Source organism: Oreochromis niloticus, linkage group LG14 (genome assembly GCF_001858045.2).
Source record: "Oreochromis niloticus isolate F11D_XX linkage group LG14, O_niloticus_UMD_NMBU, whole genome shotgun sequence".
NCBI lineage: Eukaryota > Metazoa > Chordata > Actinopteri > Cichliformes > Cichlidae > Oreochromis > Oreochromis niloticus.
This window is the reverse complement of record NC_031979.2, coordinates 946,279-967,311: the sequence shown is the minus strand read 5'-3', so window position 1 is coordinate 967,311 and position 21,033 is coordinate 946,279. Positions and strand designations below refer to the sequence as shown.

The 21,033-nt window shown below is 47.1% G+C and overlaps 1 protein-coding gene across 15 annotated transcripts in view; it reads left to right on the top strand.

The window, feature by feature from the left end:
• Positions 1-21,033, top strand: part of phldb1b (pleckstrin homology-like domain, family B, member 1b) — a 129,892-nt gene that overhangs the window by 103,522 nt on the left and 5,337 nt on the right. For 7 of the 15 annotated variants that reach the window (XM_025898329.1, XM_025898325.1, XM_025898332.1 and 4 more), the window contains 18 exons: positions 51-338; positions 3,713-3,859; positions 4,004-4,141; positions 5,126-5,254; positions 6,470-6,625; positions 6,930-7,040; positions 7,126-7,215; positions 8,772-8,906; positions 10,439-10,600; positions 11,518-11,652; positions 13,453-13,569; positions 13,656-13,758; positions 14,686-14,730; positions 15,574-15,916; positions 16,991-17,081; positions 17,692-17,838; positions 18,683-18,902; positions 20,468-20,553. In XM_025898329.1, coding sequence (XP_025754114.1) covers positions 51-338; positions 3,713-3,859; positions 4,004-4,141; positions 5,126-5,254; positions 6,470-6,625; positions 6,930-7,040; positions 7,126-7,215; positions 8,772-8,906; positions 10,439-10,600; positions 11,518-11,652; positions 13,453-13,569; positions 13,656-13,758; positions 14,686-14,730; positions 15,574-15,916; positions 16,991-17,081; positions 17,692-17,838; positions 18,683-18,902; positions 20,468-20,553 — 2,643 coding nt within the window. The remainder of the gene's footprint in view (positions 1-50; positions 339-3,712; positions 3,860-4,003; positions 4,142-5,125; positions 5,255-6,469; positions 6,626-6,929; positions 7,041-7,125; positions 7,216-8,771; positions 8,907-10,438; positions 10,601-11,517; positions 11,653-13,452; positions 13,570-13,655; positions 13,759-14,685; positions 14,731-15,573; positions 15,917-16,990; positions 17,082-17,691; positions 17,839-18,682; positions 18,903-20,467; positions 20,554-21,033) is intronic. The other 8 variants (XM_025898327.1, XM_025898330.1, XM_025898328.1 and 5 more) reach the window with 8 other exon arrangements.

Sequence of the window (21,033 nt, the reverse complement as noted above, 5' to 3'; positions counted from 1 at the left end):
CCTGTGCAGCCCTGATCTCATGTCCTCCTTTCCTTGTGTGCTCGCCACAGGAGAGACAGCGACTAGAGACCATCTTAAACCTCTGTGCTGAGTACAACAAAGGAGAGGGCACCGGCCTGGATCCGCTGTGCTCGGGGAGGTTGGGATTCCCAGGATGTCTGGAGAACGCGCCAGGAGGGATGGCGTCTTCAAACACGCTCCGTCTAGCACAGAGACAGAGGGAGAGCGACGAGGAGAACCTGAAGGAGGAGTGTAGTAGCACAGAGAGCACTCATCAGGAGGTGAGGACGTCTCCTGCTCCCAGCGCAGCATCCACACTGCACAATGGAGACAGACAGGTCAGAGGGAACGCTGGTTTCACATGCTGTCTTTGCATGCAGCTGCAAATGATGCGCTTGGCTGTGCTGCATCAGGCTTTCATCTTCACAAGACTCCACTTAGCTTCTCTTTCAGGGTTCGTACGGGTGCTTGAAATCCTTGAAAATGCTTGAATTCTAATGTCGTCTTTTCAAGGTTTGAAAAGTGCTTGAATTTCAGATGTAGTGCTTAAAAGTGCTTGAAAATGTAACTGTATTTCATTCACAATAAGTAGCTATCTGATTGAATTGTTTTCTTATCAGCAGTGTTGGGACTAACGCGTTATTAAGTAACGCGTTACAGTAACTACGTTATTATTGTGGTAACGAGCACGGTAACTAGTTATTATGCCAAAACCAGGAACGCGTTACTCGTTACTGGGATTTAGATAGGCTCGTTACTCGTTACTTCGTGTGGTGGATATCGTGGAGCTTCCACAGATTCAATAACATTAGCAAGTGGTGGAGGCCAGCAGGTGGATGAAGGAAAAGGGAGGCAAGAGGAGAGACCCGAAGCGGCCGCCGGTCCACGTGTCAGGTGAACTGAACTTCAGGTAAGAAGTTATGACCTGCAGTCTATCTGGGTCAGATATAAACCAAGTTTAGGTGGAGTTTATTTTCGGTATGCTGACATTTTCGTACTGCGTGCTAGCTAGCATGACGGAGTTTCTATACAGCTGTGTGGGTGCTATGTTACTGATGTTGAACTTTATTTTGTTCATACGGTTAATTATTAGAGTTGCCAACCGTCCCGTAAAAAACAGAATCGTCTGGTATTCAGAGAAAATATTACGCGTTTCGTACTGAGGTGAAAAGGAACACAGTTTGTCCCGGACTTCAGCTACAATGAAAAAGACACAAAGCTGAAGCTGCACAGCTGCCTCTTCTTCTCTCATTCTCTCCTGTTTCTACTTCAATCACGAAACTGATCAATGATCAGCTGATCGGCTTTTCTCTCTTGTTTGTTTATCGCCCACTTTGCGCCAGAAAGAGGAAACCAGCGGATGTCGCGTTAAACAACAGCAGCACGTTTAAGCTTGATCAGCTGTTGTTAGAATTTATTTAATATTAATTTCTAGTATCAGCTGATGTTTGCTGGAGCCACAGCTGTAAAGCTGCTGGTCATGATGTCGGTTTGGATATGTGGTGAGAGGGAAACATGCAGATGAAACCAGGAGATGTCCTTACTGAATCATCAGAGCTGAACAGGTGATGGAGAAACAGGTTTACCTTTTAGGTGACATGAATGAGTTGAAGGGAAGTTATGAACTGTTTCTGAGAGACAAATAACACCAGGATCCTTTTCTAAGTAGCTGACAGCTGGTAACTGTGCAGGGGCGGGTCTAGCAAAGTGTTGCCAGGGGGCCAGGTAGGGCATTAACAGGGAAAGGGGGGCACAAGGAAATACTTTTCTTTATTATTCTCATTTAAAATGTCTCGCTTTTAAAAAAAAAAAAAAAAAAAAAAAAATAATTATCTGAGTCTTACAACAAACAATTGATAGATTGATACATATATACCATCAGAACAGTGTACATCACTGTCACAACAGTGTTTATTTTCATTCAAAGGCTTTATGATTTTTCCTATAATGGTGGGCCGGTCTCTAGTCAAAATGCCCGGGACGATTTTTTTGTCCCAGTCCAGCTCTGTATGCAGCTCATCTGCAGTCTGGTGTTACCTACATCTTCCTATTCAGAAGGCAGAATTTCCAAGTTCTGAGTACAATCAAAAGCACCACGACTGCAGTTTTTGTGTTGGATGTAAAAAGCAGGCTAGAATCATGGCGGCGGTCAACGACGGTCCAGGCGTGGGATTTCTCTCGTGGAAATGTGCACATTATTTTTTCCTTTCTATTGGTAGGTGGCACAGTGCACTTGTGGCAAGTAAGCAAGCTAGAAGACTGACAGTCTTGCTGGGTATCCAGTTACAGAAGCAACACATTAACAAGAGAATTCTGAGTAAAACCAAAGTTACTTTCCCTAGTAACTAGTTACTTTGAAAGTAACGAGTAACTTGAAGTAACTAGTAATGTAACTAAGTTACTAATTTAAAGTAACTTACCCAACACTGCTTATCAGATAGAGAAATAAAATGAGACGCAAAAGCAAAATTTCCCCGCCTGGGCTGCCTTGCGTCTGTTTCAATATGTGACCCCGCCCCTCCCTCGGACAGTCGGGGATGAGTGCGCTAACATACCTGTAGGTTGCTGTTTTAATGAGTGTTTGATGGAAAACAACAATGGCGGAGTTTGCGTTCTCCAGTCGCATGATAGGTGAGTGCTAGTAAATAATTTTCCAGTACGTGTACGTTACACATGCTGTTTTTTTTTTTAAAATTATGATTATTATTTTGCTAGCTATCAAACTCGCTGGAGAAATGATTGAAATGCACTGAGTGTGATGCAGTATGGCAGCGCTATTACGGAATATGCTGTGAACTTAGCTAACATTACTTAGCAGTAATATGAGTTAATTTACTCAAGTGAAAGCTTTAAACATTAGCCCGATACATAACTAGCTAACTTAAGGCTTTCTGATTAACCCTCTGGGGTCGACGGACCCAGAGTCTCCATTTCAACTTGGGTCTAACGTGCGGACTTCAAACTATATACCAGTTTTTAAATTGTGTTGATAGGTCACGTAAAACCGATGTTTTTGGGGGGTTTCTGAATAAAACAGTGGCGTTTACTCCGGGACGAAACGGTAAAAACGGCGTTGTTTATGGAGAGCGCTAGCAAACACGCTTTGCTTGTGAGTGAAAAAAGAAAAAACACTCCTTCCCTATTGGTGGAAAAATGTACCATGTCGACCAATCAAAAAATGATACGGCAACATGTGGTATTTGGTTGTTGGGAAGAGAGAGAGCGAGTGAGAGTTTTGATACGTGAGAGATTTGTGACGTTTATCATGTTTGGAGTCTCAAGTTAGTGTGTTGTCTTGTGTAGTTAGTGTGTAGTGTAGTCGTTGTTTTGTGTGTCAGTTCTACTAGTGAACGTCACAGTTGCTGCAACTGTATGCTGGAAAAGCTTAAAAAGGGACCTTGAAAGTGCTTAAAAAGTGCTTGAATTTGACCCTGAAAAAAGCGTACGAACCCTGCTCTTTGTAATGTGAAGCAGTTTATCTGCTTTCGTATTGCTTGTGTTTCTGTTGGTGATGAGAACCTTGCACTGGATCCTGCACGAGGCTCATTTCTTTGTTTGTGCCTTCAGTTAATTGTCTTCCTCTGTTCTCCATCTTTTATCTGATTTCCTGACTGATTACATATTTTGAATGAACGTGGACAGCTATCTGTGGCAGGATTGAATCCTTTGGGATTGATGCTTTATGTTTTCACCCCTCTGTTTCTGTCTGAAGCACGAGGACTCCTCCAGCGCAGGCAGCGGTGGTCGTGTGGAGCTGGGCTACCTGGAGGAAGAGCGGGTCCGTGTTCTGGCTCGGATTGACGAGTTCAAAACCCGGCTGACAGAACTGGAGCAGCAACTCCAAGAGTCCAAACAAGAGGTAGAGCAGTGGATGATGCTGATGGGAATTGGTGACATCCAGCGTCTTTTCATAACGTTTGCTCTAAGAAGAGCAGCATCGTTATGATGATGCTCGTCTCAAAGCCCGCTGGTCCCACTGTGTGTCACTGTGCTGTCCTTCCAGGCTGAGATGGAGCGCGCCTTACTGCAGGGCGAGAGGCAAGCAGAGCTCGACCAGATAGAGACGGAAACAGATATCATCGCTCAGCTGCAGCACAAGCTGGACGAGCTGGAGAGCGCCATCCAGAGAGAGAAAGACAAGGTACATGAAGCAGTAATCAGGAGGGCGGGGCGGACGGACGAGCTTCAGAGTTTTATTTCAGTTCGAGGTCACAGAGGTTAAACACACACAGATACACTCACTCCCTGTGCTTTCAGTCTTCACTGGGTCATCACTGTCGGTGTTTCTGAGCATCCTTGTTTACTGATAGAGGATCCATGCTGTGAGGGGCTTAGTAAAAGACTTGATTTGCCTCATTCAGTGTCTCCTGTTGCATGTTTCTGCCTTAGGGTTTGTCTTTGTGCACTCCAGTCTCACTCAGCTGACTAACTGCCATCGTTAACCCTTAATCCTCCCTCTGCTTCCTCTGCACTCACAGTGTGCGCGCCTCTTTCCTCCCCCTCTGACGAGGGAGGCCTGTGTGTAGGTTTTGGTTCTGTAGTGCTTGGTTCTGCTCGGGACCTTTAATAAGATGTTCCACCAGCAGAGGAGGGAATGTACGAGTGTGTTCTGGATCCTGTAGGTGGCATCTTTGTACTCGCACATACAGCATTTCACTACAAAGGCAGGAAGTGGAAAGAAGATACATTTAGTAACTTTCTCGTAGGTAGTTGTAAACTCTGTGTCTGTAGAGTCCTAGTGGACCTTTTTCCATGTAGAAATCCACTTTTAGAAGATGAAGTTCTGAAGCCACTGTTGCTTCATCACGGCCAATAACAGCAAGGTTAGTATTTATTGGAAAGGCACCCAGGAGGCCTCGGGTGGGAATGTTCTCTGCTCAATCACTGCCAAATACATTTTGTGGAAACTTCTGTGCAGCTTATTGATGTTTGAAATATTAAAGTATTTCATATTAGGTGCTGTACCTGCTACTTCCTGTGGACTGCCTTAAAATCTGTGACTGTGTCTGTTGCTAACACCTTACAGCGTTTGATTTGCATGGCGTGGATTTTGAGCAGTGTGTTTCTGTCTTTGTCTCCTATCGTCCATCCATCCTGTGTGTGGGTGTGTGTCGTGTCTTTCTAGGAGAGGGCTAATGTTGAGGCCGAGCGCCGGGTTCTGCAGAGCCTCCAGGAGGGCTACGCTGAGCTGAAGAACCAGCTTCATAATTGTCCCGAGTCCCTGCGGGAACAGTTGCAGGAACAGCTCAAAAGGGTGGGTCGTCAGTTGATCAGAAGCACCCAGACCATCCCTCCCACCTCCTGACTGTAGTCCATCCCACCCACAACCTTTGCTTTTATAGCACCTAATACTTCATGGCTCTGACTCAAAGAGGCATCCTTAGAGATACAGATTGTTGACATATGTTAAAATAAAGTGTCTAATTCCTCACACCGAGGCCAAATCTTGGTAAACCCTCTGGGCGCGCACATAATTTTGAATCACCAGGCAAAACTATCATATTTCTGCTGGTATCTGTGCTGTAACACCACTCTGCTGCAGATGACAGCTCAGGAGCTCGTAAAGCTGTGTGTCACAGGAAAATGCTTTATTGATATATTTTATTAAAAACACCAGCCAAGAAAAGCATTTTCCTCCCAATGTTTCCTTTTCTCTGTTTTATAATAAAAAGCAAACGATCACAAACCCCAGCCAACACTTTGACAGTCAGAGTGTTAATAATTAAGTAACAATAATAAAGTCTAACCAAGCTAAATATTTGCTAATGTATTTTTGCTAAATGTGGGCCGTGGGCACCCACACGCCCACACAGCCGTGGACGCCCAGTCTGTATAACAGACTCCAAAGGTTTTGCAGACTCATTGTTGCAGCAGTTGTACAGAAAGGTTGTTTTTAGGTTTTCAGTGCTTCTGTGGAAGTGTGTCACACTTGGTTTCTGGACTTTTTGAAGCCTCAGTATTAAAGTTTTGGCGTGCTTTGTCCTTCCTCCACGCTACAGGAGCAGCTCCTAGGGATGCATTTAGCTCAAATACGGGTCATGTGATACAGCCTCCACTCCACTGTATGTGTGAATCTGATCTGCATCTCTTCTGTCATTTGTCATGGCTCACATAATGCTGCTCACTAATCAATTAACCTAGGCCCTGACCAGATTCATGCTCCTGCTCTTCGCCTCCTTATGGAAATGTCGCTGCGTCATTTAGGATCAGGAATGTCTCATGAGCTGCGGGTGCCACTGTGTCAGGATAAGTTCTTTATGCATAGTGAGAACAGCAGGTTTGAATGTTTGACGTTCATGTTGGACCAGCTCAGCCAGGAAAACCAACATAAGTTTAAAAGTGCTCCCCAGGTGTGTGAGACCAAAAACCAGTCATTTCTGCTGTTAGGTAGCACTTTAGTGAGCAGGGCTTTAAAATTACAACATTAATGTTTGTGTTTGTGAGATCATGATTGGTGTTGTGTGATTAGGATGGAGAGGCACTGGAAGCAGGAACTAAAAAGTTTGAGGACCTGGAGTTTCAGCAGCTGGAGAGAGAGAGCAGCCTGGAGGAAGAGCGAGAAACCATCAGCCAGCAGCTGCTGCAGGAGAGAGCCGAGTACCAGCACAGTGTGGCCAAGAGGAAGGTGAGGACACACAGTCTCCTGCTGGTGTCCGCTCGTGTAGCACGATTATGGGGGAGTCCTCTGTGAATGTGTCACACCTGATGCTGTGGGACTGATCACAGTCTGATTGTGTGAATCATTTCTTAAAAATGTATGATTGACATAAAGGGGGAAAACCATCTTTGCACCACTTGTTCCCAGAGAGACTGGCACAAAGGAAATGCCTGTTTGCACTAGAGTGGTAGCACGCGTCATGTCACCTACGGGCAGGTGCACCATATGTTAGCACAACCAGTAGCACCGACTTTTGTGTCGTCTTGTGTAGGAGAAGGTGTCGGCTCTGGAGAACCAGGCCAACCAGCTCGGCCTGCAGGCAGCTCAGGAGTGTGAGCGGCTGGCTAAAGACCGAACGCTCACACTGCAGATGCTCCAGAAGGTACGCACGAACCATGTCACACATCGAAATAACCTGTGACCCAAAGTGTCGTTTTGGCTCCTAACAATGTGGTTTGATTGTCCAGGAGAAGGAGAGGCTGTCAGCCCTGGAGAAGAGATACCACAGTCTGACTGGAGGAAAGAGCTTCCCCAAGTCTTCCACTGCCATGAGGGAGGTGAGACGCTTTGAGTTTATGCATTCACTCTGTGTTCATGGTCTGAAAAAACAAGGCTCACAGCTGATTTCCCTCCATATTTACCTCACAGTGATGTGCTGCTGTGCACACGTGCTGTTAATCTTAGATCTAACTTACAGAAGACTCGAGGCTGAACCATTTCTATGGTTTGAAGCTTTAATTCATTAGAATGGATTGTGCAGTCCAGTCAGTTAGTTTTTTCGTGCTGGCAGCACAGCACAGGTTATAATACGAGGTCAACATAAGGACAACATAAACTTCAGACAGTTGATAGACAGCAGTCAACCTAATGTTGCTAGGTGCTAATCTGCTTAGCAAGAATTTGTCCATGTTAGCAGGGCAGCTAATGTTAGCCAGAAGAAACAGCTTTATCCAATGAGGCTGCGTCCCCAAACAGGAAGTTTCCCATCAGGGAAAACTACAGTCAGTCTGGGCAGGTTTGGTTTGAGAGAACAAATCAGTCTTTGGCTAACTTCTGGCGATAATGTAGATCAGGGGTCTCAAACTCGCGGCCCACGTTACCCCTGTATCCGGCCCGTATGTTGACGTGAAGAAATATAAATCAGTCTGTGCCTTGAAATTACTTTTTTTGGTAAAATAAGTTCTTTGAAAATCCCAAAACTGATTGAATATGAAGGCGATATGAGCAGAGAGCACAAACATGCTGTGTTAGCTCAGTGACTGACTCTCAAACTCATGTCTGCAGTTTGATTTTGGTAAACATTGAGAGCAGCGCTGCTGCTACGTGTGTGCACAGACAGAGAGGACCAGTGTTTGTTTGGTCAATGAAAGACTTCAGTTAGTTAAAAACTGTGTCCTGTTATACAATATTTGAAAAAACAAACCAAACATTTCAGGAAATATTTGTGGTTTTCTTGTTTGTTTTGTACTCCTTGAACACTAAAGTGTCTCCAGTGAGAGGACAGTAGCAGCAGAGACCCACAGCTCATCAGTGTGAGACCTGCTGTAGATGGACTGAAGCTGTCCTACAGAACAAAATGTAAATACAGAATAAACAATTCGTCCAAACTCCTGGAGCTGATCTGCTCACTCATCTGTCCATTTTCAGATTATTTGATAAGCTAACATTAAGAAATCAATCAGACTTCAGCCTGTGAAAGTTAGAGATAGCAAATTGAAATGTTGGTTGACTAGCTCGCCAAATGACTTCACCAGCTGACATGACGCTAAGTTAGTGTAACAACTGTAAATTAGAAACACTGAATGTCCCAAAGTAACAGCTGATTTTCTGCAGTAATAACCAGGTTGGGGGACTGACCTGTTATTTGGTGTACACGCTGATACAGCAGTGATACAGATACTGCTGTTCACACTGGTCATCAGTCATTAATACCAATGACTCCTTATAGAGGGGCCTTTAATGCAGTGTGGCGAGCCTGATGGTCACTAAACCCTTTAAACCTGTAACAGAGGGAAAGCTGCTGCTGCTGTTATTGGTTTCTGTTTTTCTTTTATCGAAGCCCAGAAACGTTTCTGTAGAGATTCAAACTTTTACCTCTGGACTGTTGAAACAGGAAGCGCTCCATATCAGCGAGGCCCACCTGTTGTTGGAGGACTTCCGCTCCTCCCAGCGCTCCCTCTGTCGAGCCTCTCCTTCCTACTTACACCCCTCCCCTCCCTGTCAGTTGTACCCCAGCAGCCCTACAGAGGTAACTGAACTGACCCCCCGCATGATGCCCTGCTGCTGTCTCGTGCTTCCCTTTGCTGTGTCGGTGTCTTGGTGACCCTGTGGCTCCAGCTGTAGTGTGCCGCTGTCCGGCCAGTTTGAACCTTTTTATTTCAGCACTGCATCACCTGTGCCAACGTGTCCCTGGTTTATGTATGTGGCGCCGGTTCACGGCAGCAGCTGCACTGTTTCTGTTGTGGCGTGCTTCTGTGTCATCACGCACTGTGCACCTTTTAATGTGACATGAACGAGCCTGGTTTGAACAGGTGTCACAAAAACCATGAAGGATTTGTGTACTGGCTCTGCGCCCGTGTGTCCGTGTGTGTGATTGTCCACGTGCTGTGTCTGAGCGGCACCGCGCGGCGCTGTCCTCACCGCTTCTCATCCTGTCTGTTGTCGGCTGCGGCCCAGGAATACGTGAAGCTGTCGGACGTGTGTAAGATGTACGGCGGCAGCGGCGGCCACCGTGAAAAGCCCGGCTCGCACGGCCGCTCGTGTGCCGTAGATGCTGTGCTGGCTGGCGCCTGTGAGGTACCATCACTTCCTGTCTTGACTCTAAGTTTATGCTCTCCTGTCTGTCGCTCACTCCCAGTTCCATGTCACGTTGCTCCCTCTGCTGGTTGGTCAAAGCGCTGCTGCTGCTGCAGCTCAGGGACGTTTAGCTTCGGACCGAGACATGCATGCTTGGATTGGTGATTAGGTATCAGTAAGAAATCCAATGAACACGTGGTTTTTGATTTCATGTAATCCTCACAGACTGAATGCAAAGATGGATGCAAGCTGTGCTGTTACAGGCTGTTGGTTTCATGATGTCATGAGTGACACGTGTTGGACAGAAGCAATTTATAAGCCCACCCAAATCTGAAGCAGTATTTATAAATGTGCAGTTTTCTGTTTGGAAAAAAATAATCTTTTTACTGCAAATTAAAGATGCTACAGAATAAAACTTCAGATTTCTAACGAGGGAAGGATCGTTTAATTTGTAGCATTAGCTTTGTAAATAATATGGAACATAAATCCTTTATTACGTAACCAAAGGCAACAATTTACATGAAAATAAATTCAATTTTAAATACGTAATTCCAAATGACAACCACGGTGCTTCATAATGTAAGAGAGAGACCTGGTCTTAAACGTAGACGGTGTCTGTCTGCTGAATCCAGACTTGCATCTGAAACTGTGAAGCAGAAACACATCAGTGCTAACCTGGAGAAACGTGGGTGGATGTGCTGGGCTGTGTGTATCAGCCTCTGTCTGTCTGTAGCACCTGGTCCTGTGCTGGAGCTGCTGAGCTGGGCTTTAACCCCGCCCACGTGTTGTATGTTTCCATGAATGCTGTAGTCGTCAGTTTATGATGTGAAAGCACAGAATGAGGAATCAGAACTGCTCCTCTTGCTTCTGCTGCGTCTCCTTCCTGTTGCTCTCGTCCTGCTGATCGTTTTTCTCCTCCTCTGTCTCCTCTTCTTCTCCTCTGTGTGTGTGTGTGTGTGTGTGTGTGTGTGTGTGTGTGTGAAGGATTATGTGACAGTGGGCCAGTTAAATCAGATGTATGGGATGCCAAAGGTGGAGTCGTCCCCTACCTCCCCACTTCGCCAGCCCCTGCAGCCCGGAGCAGTAGACCCCACCTTCTCCTGCCTCCCCTCTCCTCATGCCTCCTTCCCCCCTCTCTCTTTAGAGGTGTGTGCTGTCTTTCCCTCTCCTCCTCCTGTGGGTTTGGCATGTGACCCCAAAGTAATGCCTGCTTTATTACTTAAGAAATAATAATAGAAATATAAAGTCGTGTCTAAGTACAAGCTTTGTCCTGATGTTAAGTGAAAACATATTTCTACAAGTCTGACAGGGTTTCATTAACAAAAAGTCACAGATCTTTATTCGTGTAGGGAAATGGGCTGATGGATAATCATGTCATCTTTCTGTACCACACACCGCCTCCGCCCACGGTGCAGAAATGAAACCTGAAAACAACAAATTGAGCCAGGCTGTGCGGCGTGCTGTGATCAGCCTTGAACATGGATAACTTCCTGCCCGTGTTTCCTGTCCACAGCTCCATATCGTATTCTTGTAAAGCGGAGATGGTCTCTGTATCCCTGAGCCTCTCTGTCTGTTGCACTGCAGGTTTGCCTGAAGTCACAGACTGCATTAAAAGCTGCAGTGGAACGCTCACTATGTTCATGTCAGCTATCATATTTATAGCATGTGTGATGAAATGAGCTGATCTATCTGCTCGCTCCCACCTGGAGATGAAGTCATAAAACAGGAGCAGCAGTGCGACGTAAGCGTCGTGTGTCGCTGCTGCGAGCCCTCCGCAGTAATGGGAGCACCGAGTCTGTTCAGGATGATGGTGTCCAGTGACAGCTGAGTTAGTGGGATGATTGCAATCATTGCAACAGGAGCATGGACCTAAACACAGAAAACAGGTTTTTCAGCTGGAGGCTAAAAGAACAACGTGCCCTGGTGACTGTAGTCTGTTTTTATTTTAACAGCTTGTTAGCGTGTAGGATGCAAACTTTTCTGTCCTGTTCCCACGTCTTTGATGGCTTTCTAACTTCTCATTTTCCCTTCGTCCCTCCTGTTCTCTCTCTCTGCTGCTTCAGTCTGAAGGCTGCAGGCCTCACCTGTCCAAGCTAGACTTAGAGCAGTGGTACCAGGAGCTGATGGCTGGCTCCAGCCACCTCTGTCCTCCCTCTTTGCCAGCCAGATGTTTGTCGGGCCGCAGGCCTGTGCTGCAGGTACAAGCTTTTTCCTTCCTCCTCACGCTGCTGCACTCACTGCTGTGCTGTTTCTGTCTGCTGTAACACAACTGCAGTGTGCGTCCCCTGATACCAACAACTGCCTTCACCAAGTAGAACGATATAGCTACGTAAGCTAAAATGATTCTGAAATATAAACGAAATGATAAAATGAGTTTAAACACAAGCATTAAATATGTGAACTAGAAGCAGTAAAAACCTCATTAAAATGGAGACGGCACAGGAAAGATCAGAAAGTGTAGAAAACGGGAAACAGGCTCCTCTCCTGGTGGTCACCACCTCCTCCTCCTCCTCCTCCTCCTCCTCTTCCTTCTCATCCTCAGGTGCCAGCTGGTCAGGACATTTAAGGTGGACATTTAAGGTGGAAAGAACTTGGTTAGTGCTGGTTAGCAGGCACTGAACTTTCAAAATAAGAGTGAGGCATCTTTCTTCAGTAGTTTTGTCTTTTAATGTTCAGTTCAGTTTCCTCCTTTTAGTTTCCAGAGTGCACTGGGCTGGTGCTGATAACAACAGTGAAGATATTCACAATAAATGAATGAATAGTGTCACCAAAGATAGTCGAACTGCTGTTAATAAACCTGCTTTACTGGTTCTGTGGTGTGGTGGTTAACACGTTCACCGTACAGGTGAGAGGAGGCACTCAGGTTATTGTGGATCCATCCAACAACAAGACCTGCCATCTAGATCCTGCTTTAACTGTCCTTGAGAAGTTCAGGAACTGGACTGGAGTCCACTCCCACTTGAGCTTAATGCTGTGGACAGAGTTGAGACAGACACACGTCTGTGTACAGGTCCTCAGTTGGATCGGACAGACCTGCGTCGTCTTCTCTCCTCTTAAAGATAATGAAAGCAGGCTGGACACACCTACAGTACAACAGAGTGTTTAAAGTCAGTCATCTGCTCACACAAACAGGAAAGAAAACCTCTTTGATTATTAATAATTCTTCATTCACATGAGATGAAAACGTTGCAGTGACAGCTCCTCCAGCCTCCCAGAAACAGCTCAAAAACAGAGTTCAGCTGCTCATTAGTCAGAGACGAGCTGCGTCACCAATAAACACGAGTCCACGCTCTGAACACGACTGTTTGAAGAACGTGCAGATTTGTGCTCGTTGTGTTTCCTTTGGTGTGAAACGTTTTGGACTGAAGTTGTGTTTGCTGGTAGCAAACGACCAGAGAAAACTTCAATCACACTCGAGTGAAGCCTGAATGCTTTCAAGCCATTACTTTGAACATTAAGTCATTCTGCACAGATCGTCTTACACTACATGAGAGCAGCATTAACTCAATGAGCCTGATCAAAGAGACGCTCAGTGGAAGGACAAGGCCGCTATTGTAGGTGTGTGTGTGTGCGCGTGTGTGTGTGTGTGTGTGTGTGTGTGTGCGTGTGTGTGCGTGTGTGTGCGTGTGTGTGTGTGTGTGCGTGTGTGCTGGTTCTGATAGTTTTGTTGGGACTCACTGACAGCAGAGTTAACAGTAACAGCTGTCAGCAGGAGGGTCTTCATTAAAAACACTGAACAAGTCTTTATATTATATTTAATGCAACCAGTACATGCTGGTGTCATCCAGTTAGTCAGCTCACAGCAATAACAGACCAAACTGGTACGGCTCTGAAATAAAGGCTGTGTCTGAACCGACGACTCTGCAGGATCATACCGCTCACTCTGAAACACTCACACTCTACATGCAGCTCATTCAGTTCCAGCTTTGCTCTATAAAAAACATTTGTCATATATATATATATCTGCCTTTAACGTCCTGCACGTGCTCCTGGTTCAGGTGTTCCGCTCCAAGCTGGACAGCGATCCCGGCTTTTCCTTCCACCAGCCTAAGTCCGGCTCTGCTTCCCCCCTGCAGCATGGAGCAGCAACGCTAGGACGCAACACAGGCTCCAAGGTACGCTGTTGGTTTCTAACTGCGAGCCTTTACTCAAGCCTAAATCTTCATGAACTGCAATCACAGTCGTCTGTTTGACCCAGCAGAGCCCCCTGCTGGCGGTCGGCAGCACCGGAAGTCTCCCCAGGAACCTGGCTGCAACGCTGCAGGACATCGAGACCAAGAGGCAGCTGGCTCTGCAGCAGAAAGGTAACCGGCCGACCTCGGTGTCAGTAACTGCTCACTGCTAACACATCACACGAGTTGGTTACTCACTAATAGCCAATAAATGACATCTGCTCTGAAGCACACGGATTCATAGTTATTGTGCATGTGTCTTATTGTCCAGGTCACTGGTTCCCAGTGTTGGAGTCTGGACCTCCTGAGTGTTTGCAGGTTAAATCTGAGACACAGAAAAGCAGTTCGTATATGTTGTTCTATACTCTGTACGTTAGAGTGTGGTTTCATTAAGGAGGCAGCAGCTGGGGTGTACTGTACAGCTGTGCTCCTCCTTCAAAGCATCAGTCAGTCCAAAGGTTTCTGTGGTCCTGGAGAGATCCGAGCTTTGCTGTGTTGTGCTGACTCACTAGTTTTATATGTATTTGTCTTATATTTTCCAAGTGTGCTCTCACTGACTAACAGTATTATTAAAAAATGTTATATTTATAAATGGGTCACAAATGCAGACGTATGCTCTGAAGCGACCCGTCAGAACCTGGTAACCATAGTAACGATAACATTAACAATAATAATAATACTGATAATAATATGGAAATAAGCTTGTATCAAAAGTAAACTGTCGCTGTGTTGGTGAACAGCAGACAGCCTGGTGTGTATCAGGCGTCTGTGCTTCTGTCTGTGCTGCTTCCTCAGGTTCTCGCTAACTTGCTGTGTGTAAGCTAGCTTTTCTTCACTCAGCTGTGTGTGTGTGTGTGTGTGCGTGTGTGTGTGTGGGGGGGGCATCAGTGCTCCTAATGCGTCAGTGCCGTGTGACTAAATGGATCAGAGCAAAGCAGTCTGGTGTTTTTAGCTCGGCTGGCTGCCACCCACGGCTGCTGGGCTGCAAAGCGGAGCTGGTCACATTTGTCAGCTTTTCTCACGTCTGCCTATCTTGTGTCTGTGACTGCTGCACCACAGAGCCCCAGACCTCCAGACAGAGCGCCGTAGAGGAAAGCTCAGCAGGTAGATGGAGCAGCGCGTCCAGGAGTCGCTCACTTCTCCTGCTTTCTGTGTTTGGCTGCGCAGAAGCCGTCTGCGTTTGCTCAGCTGCTCTCTGTAAATCACAGGCAGGGTCTGAAATCAGCTGTTTGTCACAAAGGTACTGCTCTCTGCGTCTGCTGATGGGGACGCAAAGATGGAGCTTTAGACTTGGGCCGCATAAACGAAGCAGCCTGGCTGCTTTCAAAGAAGAGAATTCAAGGCTAATCTCAAATGAGATCCACTCTGCCAGCTAGCTGCTGTTGATTTATCCATCAAAGGTAACATTTAACAGGACTCGACACGTGGCTGCGGTTCATTTCAGACCCTGTCTCCAGCCAACCCTCCCCTCCCTCCCTCTTCATCCTCTCTGGTGTGTCATTAACGCCTCTTTCTTTTCATCTTTTTCTTTGTGTGTAACATTGAATCCTCTTTCTTCTTCCATCAATCTTCCATGAACCTTCCTGCTGCTGGAGAATAAATTTTGCATGTTCAGTGTTCAGCAAGCTCCTGTTTTGGAGCCAGATGTGTTGCGCGTTGCGCAGCAGCTTCATTCCAAATGTAGGATGTTGGACGGACACTTTTGCTTCAACTTTGTGGGTTTTTGTAGTTTTCCTCAAGCTTGTTATTACTGAGAGAGCACATACTTGTATGTGTGGTGCATGAATCTGGTGTTGTAGGTTGTGGGCTGGTGCTAGTCTCCTTTACGTGTTGAGTAATGATGTCCTCCACAGCTAGCTCTTTGAACAAACGGGCCCGCTCACACTCGAGTCATTGTTCCGTCTTCAGACCGCAAACACTCACCGTATCTGCCCCTCCCCCCTCCAGGTCAGCAGGTGATCGAAGAGCAGCGCCGCCGTCTGGCCGAGCTCAAGCAAAGAGCAGCAGCCGAGGCTCAGTGCCAGTGGGAGGCCCTCCACGGCTCCCAGCCTCACCTCATGACCTCGTCCTCCCCGTCTCCCTCCTACTCCCCCATCATGGCCTACAGCCCCGCGCTGAGCCACACTTCCTTGGGGCCCCCTCCTCTGGTTCATCACTCCATCCTGCACCATCAGCCCCCGTCGGCCGGGGAGCAGCCGTACGACACCCTGAGCCTGGAGAGCTCGGATAGCATGGACACCAGTGTGTCCACTGGGAACAACTCGGCCTGCTCGCCTGACAACATGAGCGGGTATGACACACACAAGCACACGTTGGATTATGATGTTATACATTAATTTTTGTGTGTAGCTGATGTGAACACACTCCCAGATAAACCCTGGGTTTGTTGACTGGCTCCCAGTGTTCAGACATCAGCTAAATGGTAAATGGACTGGTTCTTATATAGCGCTTTTCTACTCTTCTGAGCACTCAAAGCGCTTTACACAACTTGTGCATTTACCCATTCACACCCATTCGCACAAGCACATTTTTCTAGGTGCTTTCTAAGCTTCTGACAAAAACACCCCAGCTGCACCATCACATCTGATGTCAGAGTTGTTGTTGGTGAAAATATTCGTTTGGTCCCGGCTAGTTTTTCATATCTGTTTGGATCACACGTACAGCTGGCTCCAGATCTGTTTGATAATAAAATGCATTCTTCATGCTTCTGTTTATTTTTGGAAATTAAAGTTATTGTTACAAACATGTGAGCATATCCACGGCGTGGCTTTGTTACCAGATGGCCCCGCCCCTCCCTGAGCCTGGTTCTGCCAGAGGTTTCTTCCTGTTAAAAGGGAGTTTTTCCTTCCCACTGTCGCCAAAGTGCTTGCTCATAGGGGGTCATATGATTGTTGGGTTTCTCTCTGTTATTGTAGGGTCTACCTGACAATATAAAGCACCTTGAGGCGACTGTTGTTGTGATTTGGCGCTGTATAAATAAAGATGGATTGAAATTTTAAATTGAGACACACACACACACAGTGAGGCTGCTAATCTTCACACTCCCCCTGTGAGTCTTTATCCACAGTGGGCTAGTTTGGAGGCCATCTTTGAGTGTGCTCGAGCTGCGTCTGCACTGCAACAGTCCTCAGCACACACGTGGTTTGCTCACATTATGAAGAGTTTAATGGGATTGAAGCTGTGATGAAGAAAGCGGGGAGGAGACTAAAGTCGTTCCACTGATGTGATTTAATGAGGTCACATTACAGCATTAGAGTTTCCATCTCTTTCTTGGGATTTAGATGCTTTTATTTTGTAGGAGAAGTGTTTGTCGACTTATTGCTGTGAGACTTTGTGTAGTAACTAACGTGGTGTTTGATGGCAGTATTGGAGGTGTGGACGCGCTGAAGATCGAGGAGATGGAGAAGATGCTGAAGGAGGCGCAGCTGGAGAAAGCCAGACTTATCGAATCGCGGGTAAGACGCACCGTCACAAGTGCTGCGGCGTTAGCAGCTGATTATCCTGAATCCATACTCGCTGAGCGATGAGAGTTCTCGCAGCGTTCCCGTCGATAACTCTGAATTGAACTCGCATTTTTAAAAAAATCAAAAGTTCCTGACAGCAACGCAGAGCTGCTATTTATTTTATTGGACTTTGCACATCTTTGTTTTTGTGCCTCGATGAAGCACCTCAGATGATCCCATCCATTATCTTCTGTTCTCACCGAGTCTGACTGCGAGCCCGATCCAATTAGGAAATCTCACACAAAGGTCTGAGCGCCGAAAGAGAAAAACAGCGAGCGCCTTTGTTTCTCACCCTGGCTTCCACACAGTCGTAGTACTGCAGTGTTTTCGTCTTGTTTTGCGTCTGCATCGATGCATTGTGTGTGTCTGCCGATCATTACGCCTCCAAATATCAGAGTTTTGTGTTTAAAGAATGGAAGCTGCGCGGTGGTCAGCAGCTCCAGGTTGTGGGCAGCTCCCAGCAGGACACCATGTACATAAATGTATGAAGAGCGAACATGTGTGCTCTGCCTAACCCTTCCACAGATCAAAAAAAATATTTAATGAAAGCGCTGTCCGCTAGGAACGGGAGAGCCTGGCTCGCCGTCAGATGCTCGAGGAGGAGAGGAGGAGGAGGGAGGAGGCCGAGAAGAGACTGCAGGACGAAACTTTCCACCGGCAGCAGCTGGTGGAGAAGGAAGTCAAGATGAGGGCCAAGAACTTCTCTCAGGTCAGTGAAAGCAGATGTAATCGAGTCTGCGTGGTGGAAACGTGCAAAGTGACTCGATGGGCGCTTGTGGCGGCACCACGGACGGCTGGCGGCCCATAAATATGGCCGTGCTCGTAACAAAACCAGCCGTGCATTTATGGTGTACACCCGAACCTTGTGTGACCATAAATACTGTTCATCGACGTGTAACACACAAACGTGAACGCATGCTCCCACATTTTACCGCCGTGTGCCAACAGCTCGCCAACAGTTTAATCCACAGGTGATCAGTTTCAGCTGCTGCAGCTGCAGATCACGGTCAGAAACATCTGGGTCAGATTGACCTGCTGATGTTTCCGACTGTGTGATAGAGCAGCCTTTGCTTTTAAATGTAGTTTTTCATAATGTGTCAGAATAGTGGTTGAAGGAGCGCTGAGCGCACACTAGTGACCAAACAGGGTTAGGTCCTCTTTATCCAACATCTGTCCTGTGTGAGCAGCAGCTGGTCTTTGCTTAGTGTGGCACAGAGACACTTGGTTACCTCCAGCCTGCTTCATCATTGTGAAATAGCAAAGCGTGCACGAGGAGTAACCTTCTGCATTTTCATAGGACATTAAAACATGTGGCATAAACCTGACTTTGAAATATGAAACGTGTGATTTATGCCTGATGTGGGCCCCTCGTTATCAGGCCGTCCACAGACAGGTGGAGGAGGTGGGGGTTAAGAAGGTTGTCAGTGGATCAGACTGTGACTGGCACCTTGGTACGGAGACGTTTTTATGTGTTCATGTCTGCATCCTCAGACCTGCAGCAGGTTCTGCATCGTCCGTATCAGTGACTCATCTGCCCGTGTCTGTCCACGCAGGCCCGTCCTATGACTCGCTACCTGCCCATCAGGAAGGAGGAGTTTGATTTGCGCTCGCACATCGAGTCGTCGGGTCACAGCGTGGAGACGTGCTATCACGTCATCCTCACCGAGAAGATGTGCAAGGGCTACCTGGTGAAGATGGGAGGCAAGATCAAGTCGTGGAAGAAACGCTGGTTTGTGTTCGACCGCCTCAAAAGGACTTTCTCGTACTATGTTGGTAAGAGCCGATGTGTCAGTGTCTGCTGTGTTAATGTGGCGCCTTAGCATGGCGCTCTTTGTCTGTCTCTGTCTGTCCCAGTTTAATATAAAGAACACCTGACAAAGTCATATGAACTGAAGAAAGGGGGCCTCTACAGCAGCGGTCCCCAACCTGTTTGCACCACGGTTGGTTTATGTCTGACAGTATTTTCATGGACCGGCCTTTAAAGTGTCGCAGATAACACAACAAAATAAAACCAGTACTGGTACCAAAAAAGAAGATGTATTCATAACACATGGGAAAAGACCCGGGAAAACCAAGTTAGCTATAAAAACAATAAAAACCCTGAAAACTATAAACTTCACACCTGAGGTTCAACTCCCGCCCGGTACCAAACGTGGCCCCCGACCCTGACAGCATACCTGCCTGTGGAAAAGTGTTCTTTAGGGAAACAAACCCCTGATGTATGTGGGGGCTTTTCAGAGCGTTAGTGCTCTGAAAGTTTCCATCACTCAGTCCGAGGGGATGGATGTTTCTATCCTCAGTGATGCTGAAAGCACCAACCTAACACAGTTACAAAATAACATCCACCACGGCCTGCGTTTCACTCTGAGCTCTACTGGATGATTTTCATGTTCAGTCATCAGTGGAAACTGAGACGATGTGCAAAGCAGAGCGAAGCAGCAACGCTGTGCTGCGGACCAGTGAGAGCAGAGCATGCGTCCTCCAGACTTGGAGCAGATCTGCGTGCAGCATGCAGGCTGGTGTAATTTGAGCGGCGAGCTCGGGGACACTCGCTCGCTGACGGCCTTTGAAGTGCTCAGAAGGTTCCGCTTAAAGCTGCTTAAAGCGTACCTTGTTGAATGCGAGCCAGGGCGAGGAGGTGTACAGAGATTACTTTGGCAGTAGTTAAAATGCACTCGGCGCCGCGCTCTCTGAGGAGCTGATTGAGATGCATCTCTCGCCCTCTTCTCTTGACCTTGAACAGCGTTTAACTAGAGGTGACGTGCAGAAGTCACAAGCGACGCTAATTCGCATTAACCAGCCTCCACCAGCAGCAGCAGCAGCAGCAGCAGCGGGTCGTTGGCTAGTTTAGATGCAGCCTGATGAGATGCAAATGCAGGGCTGTTTGAATGCTAAAGAGGTCATTAGCAGATAATAGCAGCATATTAAAGGCAAAGCGCCGTTCCTCGAAATGAAGCGCGGCGTCTCTACCTACTACTCTTTAAGTTGGCTCGTGGAGTGTTTGTGCCTGGAGGTAGAGAGGGGCTGTTGAGTTCCCCACCGGTTCCTGACTGCAGTTCTGCAGTGGCTGATGAAACAAACTGCAACCATGTACCAGAGTAGCGTAAGAATGCAGTCAAGTGTGAAAATACAATGAGAGCAGCACTGGCTTAAAAACAGAGGTGGGGGGGTGGGGGGGTGCTGTGCTTGTCTTTTTCCATCCATCATCACTAATTGTACTCTGGTCAAAGTTTGATTCCTTTCAGCGTGCCGTGGGTTTTCCCTGTCCTCGATCCGTGCCAGCCTAGGAAAGTGCACACGTTTGAGTTTCTGACCAAAGCCTCGTTTCTGTCCTGCAGACAAACACGAGACCAAGCTGAAGGGAGTGATCTACTTCCAGGCTATAGAAGAGGTTTACTACGATCACCTGCGCAGCGCCACAAAGGTACGAGTCTTTAAATCTCATCCTTCTTTGCATCTTCCTTCACGTCTCCCTGTCTCCTCCTCCTCCTGTCACACTGAACATAAGCAGCATGTGCATCCTCGCTTTCTGCTCGCCCGCCTGACCTCAGCCGCCCCCGCCCGGCGTGTGCGCTGGGGATGTAGTTCTATTGTGCTGACACCCTCAGTGACAGAGTAGCACCCTAACTAATCCTTCCCTGTGTCTGTCCCAGTGATCCCAGTACAGACCAGTGGAGTGGTTCGGAAACAAGCGCTTCCTCATTCGTATGCTTCACAGAATACATCCACGCTGTATTTATTAAGAAGTGTTGCCTGTTGAGTGTCTGATTCCTCTGTTCACAAACGTGATGCCTGACGCAGCCGTAGGTGTTTCTTGCTGCTCGTCTTGAGCCTCCACATCTTGTCACTTTATTCATCTGCGACATAAAGCCGAGCTGGTGTGTTTGACAGCCTGTCGCAGTAC